General features: G+C 38.2%; 1 protein-coding gene across 1 annotated transcript in view; it reads left to right on the top strand.

Moving 5' to 3' along the window:
• The window catches only part of LOC137267976 (nucleolar complex protein 2 homolog), a 211279-nt gene that overhangs the window by 957 nt on the left and 197041 nt on the right, over nucleotides 1-13281 (top strand). The window contains exons 3-11 of the mRNA XM_067802435.1: nucleotides 10-373; nucleotides 2207-2320; nucleotides 2971-3085; nucleotides 3639-3805; nucleotides 5180-5290; nucleotides 5795-5908; nucleotides 7227-7415; nucleotides 8091-8230; nucleotides 9392-9503. Of these exons, the coding sequence (XP_067658536.1) occupies nucleotides 10-373; nucleotides 2207-2320; nucleotides 2971-3085; nucleotides 3639-3805; nucleotides 5180-5290; nucleotides 5795-5908; nucleotides 7227-7415; nucleotides 8091-8230; nucleotides 9392-9503 (1426 nt within the window). The remainder of the gene's footprint in view (nucleotides 1-9; nucleotides 374-2206; nucleotides 2321-2970; nucleotides 3086-3638; nucleotides 3806-5179; nucleotides 5291-5794; nucleotides 5909-7226; nucleotides 7416-8090; nucleotides 8231-9391; nucleotides 9504-13281) is intronic.

Raw genomic sequence — 13281 nt, 5'->3', positions numbered from 1 at the left:
TGATTACAGAGAAAATACTGCAAGTGTTAAGAAACAGGAGAAACTCCCTGAGAAGAGCATGAATGTTTCAACTGCAAAAGGTGACCTGCCAAAATCAGCAAAATCTAAACAAAGTATGGCTGAGAAGCTCAAGGAAGCAGATCCAGAGTTTTATAAATTTCTTGAAACTGAGGACAAAAAGTTGCTGGAATTTGATGAGGATGTTGATGATGAAGATGACAATGAAGATTCAGAGGACATGGATGATGAGGGTGAAGAGGATGATGACGGGAAAGACTTGGAGAATGCACTTCTTGCTCAGTCCAGTGATGAAAGTTCTGATGATGATAGCGAAGGAGGAGGAAAGTTTCATAAACTTCCTGACAAACTTGAGGTAGGGTGGTTTACCTGATTTCATTAATTTACAAATAATGAAATGATGACTTTGTTTGTTTCATGCTTTCATCCCCAGGATCTTACCAAGCAATTTTAATTTGTGTCCAGTCGATCTTCTAAGAACAACTTAACACTTAAATCTTTGCAAAGAGCTGGCTTCATGTATGTATGTGAGTGCTAATTAATATCAATTGCTTATCAATTATTTGATGTCTAGTTCTTCCTTATAATGGTGATCGGTTTGTCATAACATGTTATGTATATATACTTAAGTGAAGGTTACAGTTCACTTGAGTATTTGATGAATTCAACTTTAAAGTTTTGTGAACTCACTTTGTTATTCATGATCGCATTCACTAGAATTCATAAGTTTCATGAATCAATACTTATCATGATAGTTTGATACCCTTGTCGTGATTAGATGTATATCACGATACCTGTTTTTATGGCATATTGTGTAAATTTTAGTTACATTTTGACCATAAATATTTCATATTTCATAACTGTCCCTGAAAAAAATCAACATGATTTTATTCTCGGAGATTAAAAAGTTCTAATGTCCCATCTTTTTGCATGAAAAATAATCATTCATAACATAAAAAATGATATAAATGCAAAATGCATAAACATAACATATACATATTTAAACTGACATTTTCGAAAGTAAATATTGATAATGTAAGGCAAAGAATTTGAAACATCAAGGTCTTACAGTTGAAACCAGTACACATTGCTCCATTCCAGAAAAATAATGAAGCGAGCAGACAATGGAATGATGTCACAAATTTAATCAATAATATATTATGTTCAACCACTTTCTAAATGGTGTTAACTGTAAGAGAGAGTAGACCAAGGATTTTTAACTTCTTTATTTATGTGCTGGAGAGGCTTTTCTTGAAACAATCATGCCACCATTTGGATGATTGCTTGGTAAATCTGTTGAAATCTCAGCTGGATTTGTCCTTTGCAGTATAATGGCATGTAGCTTGCTGCTCATATAGTTTTCTCTTTGAAAAGTTTGCATTAAAGGTCATATGCAACGTGAAACACAACTTTGCAGATTCTGATACCTTTTGGTATTTGTAACAAATCATCAAACATGCCAATTCAGCCTATAAAGTGGAAAATTGCCACAAAAGAAAAGAAGCCTGTGAAATTGGAATACAAACAATACACTAAATTTACCCCAGTGCTGGGGAAAAAAGTGGTTTCAACAGCTGTACTGCCCGATGCTCATAACACATGCGCAGTGAATAGGTTCATAGAGCTTGAAATAGTATGCCTGCCCGGAGTATGAGGCTGTGAGCAGTAGTCTAATCTTGGTTATGTACACAAAAAAGCTAATAATCTACTAGTTACATAGAAAAAAACATGTTGATTGTGATAAGAAGACTCTGTTACAGAGAAAACTCAATGTCTGGTTTATTGATACTTGTAATTATATGTCTGCCTATCTGTCTGCTTGTGGCAATATGCAACAGCTTCAATCACTGACCACATACAGTTAACACCTATCGGGCTTAGTCGTAAACAAAGAGCCGGCTAAGTGTATCAGCAAATGAACCAGTGGTCAGTGGTAATGGTTCGTTACACTTGAGTGAACACCAACAGCTCTGACTGGGTTTGGTATCGTGGCTGCTTCGTGTCGAGGGAGGTGAACCCAAGTACAAAATATTGCATTTTTTATTTGCGATTATAGGCTTATAATTTTGATATATTTTTTTTCTTAATCCGCAATGCATTTTCTATATCTTGAGTGAGTGATAACTGTGTTTTAATTATGTTTAATTTTTTTTCTTGCATGAAACTTTTAGCACAACACTTTTTTCAGGTTGCCAGTGATGGCAGCGAGGCTGAGGATGATGAAGATGAGGAGAAAGTCAGCAGCGATAAGCAGATCAAGGTCACAACAAAGATGGTCAAGACATGGTCCAAGTCTTTTCAGGTGAGATTCATTGGCGTAAGAACGTAGCCTTAGTATGTCATTGTTAAGTTTGTTTGTTGTGTAACATGCAGTCTGTTGTATTCTGGCTTTATGGTTGCATTGTTTGCTGGGTATGAACCAGCTTAATACAGCACCCCGATGTATGCAGTATGCTTTATTTGCTATGTGGTATGTAAAGCAAGAATATGAACTCAAAGTAAGTTCAAGAACTTCCTACCCCTTGATATAAATTATTATCCCCCACAATGACTTTTGCATGGGGTATTAAAATGCACCTCATCCGTCCATCCTTGCACATTTATCTTCTCTGGAGCAGAACCAATCAATATCTCTTCAGCAAACTTGACACATATATTGGTTTAGTGGTGTACCAATGCCTTTTAATAGTCTTGGAATTCTGAATAAAATATTTTTGGTGTTTCCATGGAAACAATTGTGACTTAGACTGAAGTTGGAGGTAATAAAAGGGATATTGATGACTGTGTCTTCTTGCTTTTAATATGTGTTGGAATGTAAATGAAATTTTTGTGACTTCATTCAAGAACACATTGCATTGACTTCTGATTCTAATCAAATCATGAAATTCCAAATTGTTATAGGTGCTTTTGTGTTTTACATTCTTCTGAAGACTTTTTTTTGTCCTCTTTCAGTCAAGCCCAAGCATTACAGTTTTACGAGAAGCTATTTCTGCCTTCAAGGCTGCTGTGAGGAAAGCGAGTGAGAAGCAAGGGGAGACAACCAAGTACAAAGTCGTTGGAAGCAGTGGTAGGTGGAGAACAGACTAATGCTTAGTCTCTGAATATATAGTTTGATTGTAACAAATAAACCTACTGAATTTGAAAAGGAACACCAGTGAGTTGGGAGATTCAGAACCTGAAGAAATGTAGACAAGATTCATTTAGGATTTTGCAGGGATGGATGGGCAGTAGGGAGAATAATGTGGTTCAGGAACTGTGAGAGATAATGATAGTCAAAGTCGCTGTGTTTCTCTTTGGGTCTTTGGGGATGGGTGAGAGGGTTTGTTTTCTTGCTTAGTCTGACAGCTGTGTGACTGCAGTTTGTAAGAATTTGCGTTTGACCAGACAAACAGATGATTGGTATTATGAGTGCTGGATGGGTTATGTGTCCCCTTATACAGGGAGCAGGCATCTGTGGCTCTGAAATCCATATCCTGCTGTTTGTAAACACCCCTTGAATTCCACCACATCAATAGACATTATGGTGGATGGGGTGAGATGCCCACAAAGTATGATACCCTACGATGGCTCTAAATCTTCAGTTGCACCTGCTTATTAGTTATTTGTACAAACTGTTGCAGTGTTTAACGATGTTGTTCGTCTGTGTCTGATGGAGGTCGTCCCTGCACTCCAGGGCATTCTCAAGGTGCCCGATCTGACACAGCTCCAAGCACCATTCTCGGCCCAGAACGCCAAGTGGAAGAAGCTACGCGTAGACATGAAGAGCTACATGGCAGATCTGCTGACTGTAAGTCTGTAGTCCCATGGTAACAGTTGGCCTGTGATAGATTCTGAATGTCATCTACCCTTGAAAATCTGAGTTAGAATATTCGCCTTTGATAGAGGCGACTTAAAGGATCAGGTGGTCAGGCATGCTGACTTGGTTGACTCATGTCATGTTCCCAGTTACACAGATCATTGTTCATGCTGTTGATCACTGGATTGTCTGGTCAAGGTTTGATTATTTGCAGACCATCACCTTATAGCTGAAATATTGCTGAGCTTAAAACTAAACACACAAACTCACTTTAAATGTCATCCACCCATGAAGATCCAGGTTAGAATTATGGTTCATTGTAAACCCAAAGTCACTGTGTTCTGTAATCTGATTCATTGAAAAACATGATCAGATGGTATTCTATTCCCAGAAACTGCAATACTATTCACTGCATATTGACACATAGAAACATCGCAAACATCGTTGTGTCAGCAACAGTGGTGACATCATTCAAATCATATTGTGACGTAAAGTTAGAATGACGTCACAAATGAGCAATTCCAGATACTATCATGGGAACCAGCTGAAACGGCCAGCTGATGACACTTCACTGCTGTACCAGTACTTGATATAAAGGAGTGCAGTCAGGCTCACTGACTTGGTTGACACATGTCATCATATCATAGTGGTGAAGATGGATGCGCATGCTGTTGATCACTGGATTGTCCAGGCTTGATTATCTATAAATATTGCTACGGTGTTAAACAACAAGCCAACCAATCTAAAGTCATCTATTTCTTAGACTTCTGAGCTCCATTTCCAGACTTTGACTGCATCTATATATGATTCTCTGTTAGTGCCGTGATTTGGTTGTAAGCAGTTTGCACTTTACATTTGTCCAATCTCAGGATCCTCCTTATATATATAACTTTAGAAATTCCTTTCTTAAAAGACTAGTTCAGAACACCCATGAAGATCCCATTTAGAATTGTTCTTGAGCAACCCATTCTTGTCATAAGAGGCAACATACAAATCGGATGGTAAGGCTTGGTTGACACGTCATCGTATCCCTATTATGTAAATCATTGCTCATTGTGTCTGTCACCAGTTTGTCTCAGCCAGATTCAATTAATTACAGACTGACGCCATATAGCAAGTATCTTGTTGACTGTGGTGTTTAACAAATGAACAAACAAATGAAAAGACTAATTTAGAAAATAAGCCAAACAATAGTTTAACTTTTACTTGTCGTCAGTTATGTAGCTGGTCATACTGGAATGAGACAGTCCTGTTCACAACATTCACGTTTTCTGAAAGCTTCATACAAATCCAGTTTGTAGCAAACATGAAGCATTAGGCCTCAAATTCTGCTAATGGATGAATGTGAAATGTTTTCTTTTGCAGTTGTTGTCTGCCCTCTCAGATGCTGCCATGTTGAATGTGATCTTGAAACACATCCACAAACTTGTCTCCATGTATGCTACGTTCCCTAAGTTGGCCAGGCTGTTGATGAAGGTGGGTTGACAGGAAGGGTTGTAGACAGGTGTGGTTGCTGCCCTTGGTTTGATCCCAGTTCAGCAAATGTGTAACTCATGTTTCTGCATAACATGAGTTATGGATTTTAAAAAATAACTTTTGATGAGAATTTGAAGTTTATTAATTTTTTCTTATTGTGTCTTCTGGATTGTGATACTTGTTAAATTTTACAAATGATTAGCACATCAAAATGCTGTATTTGAATATATGCTTTCTTTAAAGTATCATTTGTTCATATTCTTACTGAAATTTCTTATCAAGGATCGTTCAGGATTATTCTCAAAGCCCAAAATGGTCACCATGATGAAGTCTTTGTCACCTTCAAGCCAGTGGAGTACAAATATCCTTTTCCATCGCCCAGACTGTTTTAATCATATCAAACATCACTGAGGTGATGTATGACAAAGGTTATATATCCAACATATCAAGAATATTTTCTGATTCTGTGATGAAGAAACATGAACCCATGTGTCCATGTTCCAGAAAATGATCCTGTTATGGAGTACTGGGGAGGAGACGACGAGGGTGTTGGCCTTCCTGTGTATCAACAAGCTGGTGAGGATGTTGCAGGAGGCCATGCTGGAGCCATGCATGAAGGTGAGGGATTCCTGTCACAGCCTGGTAACTTTGGTGCTTTGTTTATGGTGTATTGTTTATGGTGTTGAATTGTTTACCTTTGCTGCTAACCAGTTTGTTGAGCAGTTATCTCCCTTTCCCTGAAAAATATGTAACTGTAAAGAGTTGCTTCCCTTAGCTGCCATGAATTTGACTCTTCACAGTTGGTTTCCGCTTATTGAACTTAACCTGAAACACTCACTGGCCAAACTGAACCGTTGTGACTCTTCCAGGAAGCAAGAAGTATGCTTGGCAATCCATGTCTTAGAACTGTAATTTGAGTAATCCTTTTCACTGGTGGATGTTTGATGCTATATACAATGGAAGCTGTCAAAACCAGCATCTGTCCAGTCTGGCAAGTTGTCAACACCCACGTAAAATCTCAGTCCCGTCCGTGGCTTGTACATGTATCATCAGCTGTACAATCTGGCAAACTGTCTTAACCGGATTATTTCTTCAGTTCCAATGGGTGAGTTTAGACACCTTCCACTGTAATGTGGAAAAAAGGGTGTTAATTCGGGCACTTGTTCCTGAAGTCAAATATTTTCAAAAGCAAAGTTACTATGGGGATGCAGTGGGTGAGCTGGCTAAAGCGCCAAGCGGGTGATCCAGCAAGGTTGAGGTGTTGACCGGGTGTAAAAACCTTGGAGTCAATTTTGTGTGCAGACTCCTCCCTTTTTGTCACAACCCAAAGTGTACAGTACACAACCCTGTGCACTTAAAAGAACCCACAAATCCGTTGGTAGATGACCAGATGGTGGCCACATGAATATATGCAGGTGCATCAATGTGAAGTAAAGTTGGACAAAGTACTGTGACTATGTGTCCCAGTCCACCAATCTGTGAATTGGGTACTTCATTAGGATGAGAGAGCCACAGTGAACTCGGTGCTCCTAGTGTCAGCAAGAGTTGTACACTGCGAAGGGAGTTGAGACTGATAATAGGATGTGATGCTGACATTCACATCCAGTGATCGAGGGGAACAGAAATGAGCACCTTGAGCAAACACTAGTTGCATGGATATGTGTGCTCAAAGACTTCTTGCCTGTTAGTAAAATAGTCTCCCAAGCATAACATGGAAAACTAAATATGAAATATAGTCTGGGTAAATGACATTGGTCAAGTTTTTTTCTGATTGTCTGATTGTCATCCGGAATGAGAACACTAGCTTTCAAGAACATCAGTACTCTGTGTGAAGAACTGGTGGACTCCAATCCAAGAAGTACTTAAAAGTAGAATGATGTTTTAAAAAGTGAAATGTGAGAATTTTTTTTATTGCTGACAAATGATTGTATTGCAGCAAATGTACATGGCGTATGTGAAGAATGTGAAGTTCACATCTCCAACAACGTTGCCGCTGATCAACTTTATGCAGCGTTCACTGGTGGAAGTTTTCCTGCTTGACTCTGTTCTCGCCTACCAGTACACCTTCATCTACATTCGTCAGCTGGCCATACACCTTCGTAACGCCATCACGGTCAAGAAGAAGGTGACATTGCCTGTTTCTATGTGTTCTGTTCAATCTCTATCTGAACTATTCAGGTCTTCAAAATTCAATGTGCCGAGTTGCCCCCCCTTTATCATGTCAGTCACTTTATATAGTGTTTAATAAATAGTGCAACACATATTTCGCTTGAATAATTTTGGAGAATTTTTTTAAGAGGGATAATTATAAGTCATTATTTATTTTTATACTGTAGTTCAAACTTAGGGACCTATTAAGGTCCAGGGTAGAATAGGCCTTCAGCAACCCATGCTTGCTATAATAGGTGACTATGCCTGTTGTAAGAGGTGACTAACAGGATCAGATTGTCATGCTTGTAATCAAGTCTGAACCAGTCGATCCGGTGATCAACAGCATGAGAATCAATCTACGCAGTTGAACGTGTGTCAACCAAGTCAGTGAGTCTGACCACCCGATCCTAGCGTCTTGATCAAATGTGACTCTGTTCATCCGGTGGTGAATGGGTATCCAATATGTCAGATGGATGTAGAAACTCCTTAGTGCTGGTAGACATTTTGGTTGTATACTCCTCAGGAAGTTTAGACTAAAACACATACAGCCTCATAAGTCATCACAAGAGAACATGGAAAAATGCAGTATATCAATTTACTGGCACTTTGTTCACATTTCATCATATTTTTATTCCACTCGTAATTCCAGGATACTTGTCAGGCAGTGTATAACTGGCAGTTTGTCCACTGTCTAGAGCTGTGGGCGTGTCTACTCAGCAGCTCACAGTCTGACGATGTCCTCCAGCCTCTCATCTACCCTCTCACCCAGACCATTATTGGAACCATCAAGTGAGTCACAGTTTGTTGAAGCTGCTGTCAAATCTTTTGTAGTCCAGATCTACAGTATCCCAAATGCTTGGCAGGCGGTAGGGTAGCAGTGTCACGCTGAAGACGTGGGCTCAATTCTCCACATGGGTATGGTGTGTGAAGCCCATTTCTGGGGTACCTAGCTGGGATATTGCTGGAATGCTGATAAAACTAACTCGTGTATAAAACTCACTCACTCACTCACTCACTCACTCACTCACTCACTCACTCACTCACTCACTCACTCACTCACTCACTCACTCACTCAACTGGTTCAAAGTTGTGATGTCACAGTGTCTCTGTAGCAATGGTACACTATGAGAGTCCTCACACTGCAGGCAATTTTCTCGCAGTTTCTGTCAATTTATGTTGGTGAGTAATAAACAGAATACTAAACTCGCTTCCGTGAAATAACAATTATATTAAACTTGTTAAAGATTTAGTATCAAACTTGCTTTCGCTGGTTTGATACCAATTCATTAACTCGTTTAATAAATATGATATTACATAGAATGTCATTTAGTGTCCTCTATATCTTTCACACCAAGAATTCAATGTATCATTTGTTTTTTTAAGGCCAGTGGAGCTCTGTCATGTAAAGTAACAAGATGTTCCAGTTGCCATGGTTACATAATATATCTCTGCAACAAAATTCAGAGTGCTTGATCTTTACATTGCAAATGTGAGTGGTTAGTTAAGAAAAAGTGATTTTTGTCTGGCTGTCTTTTATATTCTTTTATATTAAAGCAAGTTGTTTCCGCACATAGGCTATACGTTATGAGTTGTTCACTGGATAAAAGGGGAGAAGTTGGACCACTGAACACCTTATTTATCTCACCAAACACTTCAATGTGTAATTGTGGACTGTTTAAAGCACTCATATTGGATCCTAATAAGAAGTAACTGCGGATGGATCCACCTTAATTCAAGAGACCTTCTTTTTTTGGGTGGTTTGCTCGGAGTCCCGGATTTCTCAGAGTCGTGTTATGATGTCAAATTTTAGATCATTTTTGCCACAATGTTCCGAATTAAAGTGAAGTGCGACCGTCACGCTTTGTCACGCTTGTGTGTGATACCAGCATAGTGTTCTGTGAATGCCCTGTATAGTCTTATATATTGCTAATGTGTGTTATTTGTGTTCAGGCTTCTTCCTTCGCCAAGATATTTCCCTCTTCGGTTCCACTGCGTGCGTTGTCTGAACACGTTGAGTAAATCTACTGGAACTTTCATCCCAGTCTTACCATTCCTGTTAGAGGTAAGTCGCTTCTATTTTTTGTGGTTATCATATTTACTCATATTTACATTTCATAGTCATAAACCAGGTTTTTGTTTAAAAGGGCTTTGATGCTTTAAAATGATTTCTGAAAAATATAGCACCATTTGTTTAATGTATTTCAGTTTATTATTGACTTGAAGGCCAGTGTATCAATATATTGTGTGTTGATTGTTGTCTTGTTTCTCATGGTATGTAGAGCAGTGTGGCAGTGCTGTTGGATGTGTGGCCATCAACAGTTCCCTTGAACCATGTGTAGCTGAACAATAGACAGGTCTTTGGTTAAGGCCATATGTATTTATTGTGTTTGTCTCCTGGCTCAGGGGGCAGTGGGATAGCCTAGAGATTAAGCTTAAAGTGTTCGCTCGTCATAGACCCAGATTTGATTCCCCACATGGGTACAATGAGTGAACCTATTTATGGTCTACCCCACCGTGATCATGGTGATATTGCTGAAATATTGCTATAGGAGGCGTAAAACCAAACTCACTAATTCCTGGGGCTTCCTTGTGCTGTCAAGAGAAAGCTCAGGGTTTCAAACCCATAGACACAAAAGATGGTGTTGGGGTGGTAGGATTAAAGTATTCCTGACTTGGATACAATATGTGAAACCCATTTCTGGTGTCTCCTGCTGTGAAATTGCTGGGATATTTCTAAAAATGGTGTAAGACCATAGTCACTCACTGGCTAAAGATGGTACTTGTTGATACCGATGTTTGGGAATTGGTGTTTGGGAAACATCATCATCATCATTATGGGAACTGAGTGTGTTTGTGAAAATGCTGCTTTGGACAGCATTCCTGTTAATGTCCAAGCAGGTCTGGGAGGTATACAGATATGGTGCTGACAAACCTAGATTCAAACCCAGAATACCTGTGAAGATCTGGGTTACATTTGGCCTTCAGCAACTTACGCTTTTCATAAGAGGCAACTAACGGGATCAAGTAGTCAGGCTCGGTAAAATGGTTAACACGTCATGATATCCCAGTTACATAAGTAGATGCTTATGATGTTGATCCCTGGATTGTCTGGTCCAGACTTGATTATTTACAGACTGCTGCCATATAGCTGGAATATTACTCACTCACTCATAAACACAGAATCATATGTTTCTGGCACCCCCAAGGGATGCAACTCTGCTCAACCAGTGTGTAGTGCCTTAAGTCAGACAACTGGCCTTCACATCAGGACAAGGTTCAGTGTTGTGATGGGATGGGATTGTATTTACGTTTAATATGCACTCAGTATCATAACAAGGCTGTGAAAAAAATATCACAATAATCAAAACAATGGAATTAGTAAGTACTTGTGTCATACCTGTTTATTTAGGTCAGTTAAGTGCTTCGGAGTGCATGTTTGTCATTAAACAATGAGCATGCTCAGTTCACACTGCTCTTCATACTGTCAGGAAAAGACAACTCTGTATTGACTGTATATGCTGTACGTTTTGTAGCTTTTGTACATATATGTCACATGCAGCAGGTTTTCCACATACATACAGATTATTGTTATTTTGATTTTCTCAGAGATTAAACATTAAACCATGTTCTGGGCATTAATTCACTGTGTAAACACCCCAGTCCTCTCCTTCATTTGAAAAATTGTCTATGTTGTTCTGGAGCTTAAAACTTGACAATTGTGAACAAAATTTATTTCACTGTACAATGTGTGTACAATGGCAGAGGAAACGGAAACAGAAGAACCAACATTACTTCATAATTGGATTTTATGTGAATGAAATTGTTGACTTTTCTAAACATGTCAAAAAAGATAATTAAATCCTTCATATAGTTATGTATTTGGTGAGAAATTTTTCCAATCACTTGGCAAATACATGTACAGTCAAGTCTTTTTAATCCGATCTTTTATCCGCCGCTTTTGTTGGTAAAAAATTGAATTAACATAATTTAGTCTTATTTATTCAGTCAGACATCCTAGTAATTCCAACAGTTAGCTGTGCAAGGGACGACATCAGATTAATGAGACTTGACTGTAGTTTTAAATTTGAAATTTAAATTGAAGAGAAACCATTGAATCCTGTGTTATATCAGGAATGTGAAAAATATAAACATTGAAATTGTTTGACTCTCCTGTCAAAACATTATGACATGGACTTAAATATGACAACTTGCTGGTTGGTCCATCACTTGTGAAATTCTAAACATACCAGTTGTTTTTTTCTCAAATCTAGCCATTTAACTTGAAACATTTGAAAAGAACTGAGAGCTAGTCCAAATTAACAAGTGATGTATATCCCTATGTTTTGTCTAAATGAATAGACAATAACACCATTTTGACACATTTGCTGCATACACAAATGAAAACATAATTAGATTCATGTTGCCCAAATTACGTTAATTAGAATATACTTTGAAAAGTCACATTGCTAAGATTTGTGCCTGATGCAGAATACCTAAATTGTTTAATCTCTGATTGTGCCCTTTAGATGTTGTTTTTCAGGGGAAGGTAGGTAATTATAAGAATTCATGTTACTGGGGTGCCAGCAAAAATTCTGCAACAGCAGAGAGAGACAACAAAGATTTCATTGCAGAGAGAGGACTTCTTTTTTTCAAAGATTCAAGTGACAACACAGAGGAAATACTGGAATGTTTAGATTTTTTTCATTTCACAACAAATGATCAACATCGATTTCCAATGATTGTCTTACTCTTGTTGTACTGGTTTCAAGGTAACTTGAAAAGAGTTACCTCTCTTATATCAGGCCACGTTTACACTCAAATTCTCCGAAGCAGCCATAAAATATGTACAGCTGCATTATTAATTTTGTCTGCAATGACAAAGCAGATTGTTCTTCAGACAGTAAACAAACAGTCTATTCATGCCAACTTATCAGTTACTTGACAAATCGTAGTATGCCATTTTAATTAGTTCTGTAGGTCCAGATATGCATTGTTAATTTCTCAATATTTATGATTTTTCCAATATCATTGCATGAAAAATTCAGGTTATTCAATATTGATCAGTACTGATTATTGAAGAAGTGAGGTTTAAATATCTGAGTCACAGATAATCTATAAAATAGTATTCGAAAATAACTGACTGAATCACTGTGATGCACGGTCTGAAAAACATTTTAGTCATCGGGAGTGATATGAATACTTGTGTTTACTTCTTCCAGAAATCCAATAATCTACCCAGTTCTGACAGACAATATTGAGTCATCTGAGAGTAAAATAGTAATTGAGTCACCTGTGATATACCCTACTGTTCATCAGATGAGTTTGACTCACTGGTATTTGAGTCACAATGTATACACTATTTAGTAGTCTTTAGAGTTGTCTCCCTTGGACTGAGCATGGCGAAATGTCAGCAAAGGGTTGCATCATCACAAGTCGCAACGGACATGTTTTTGGCAAGGTGCCAGCTTCAATCTCATTCATGTCTGTCAGCCCAATTGTCGCTGGTTATATTTCATTGTACTGATTTGAGCCACTGCATTTGTTTGTCTACATTTCTCGTATTATGAATCAGACAATTCTCATCCTAACCTGGATATGTTCAGTTACGTGACAGAAGGTGTTTTGCCTTTAGTTGGTAGATTTTGATTCATTGATTAGCATACATAAGTAGCTTTTGCCAGATTGCCTCTATACAATATGGGAATGTATTTATTGTGTAAGGAATTGAACAGTTCCATGATAAGACATACTGAATTATTACTTGTGGAGATAGCTTGCTGATATTTATTATGATTATATTTTTATTATCATTCTTTGTTGTTCTCAGAAGAAAATCTGCC

The sequence above is a fragment of the Haliotis asinina genome, chromosome 16 (assembly GCF_037392515.1).
Source record: "Haliotis asinina isolate JCU_RB_2024 chromosome 16, JCU_Hal_asi_v2, whole genome shotgun sequence".
Lineage (NCBI taxonomy): Eukaryota > Metazoa > Mollusca > Gastropoda > Lepetellida > Haliotidae > Haliotis > Haliotis asinina.
The sequence above is the reverse complement of the archived record's forward strand: the minus strand, read 5'-3'. Positions and strand labels throughout refer to the sequence as shown.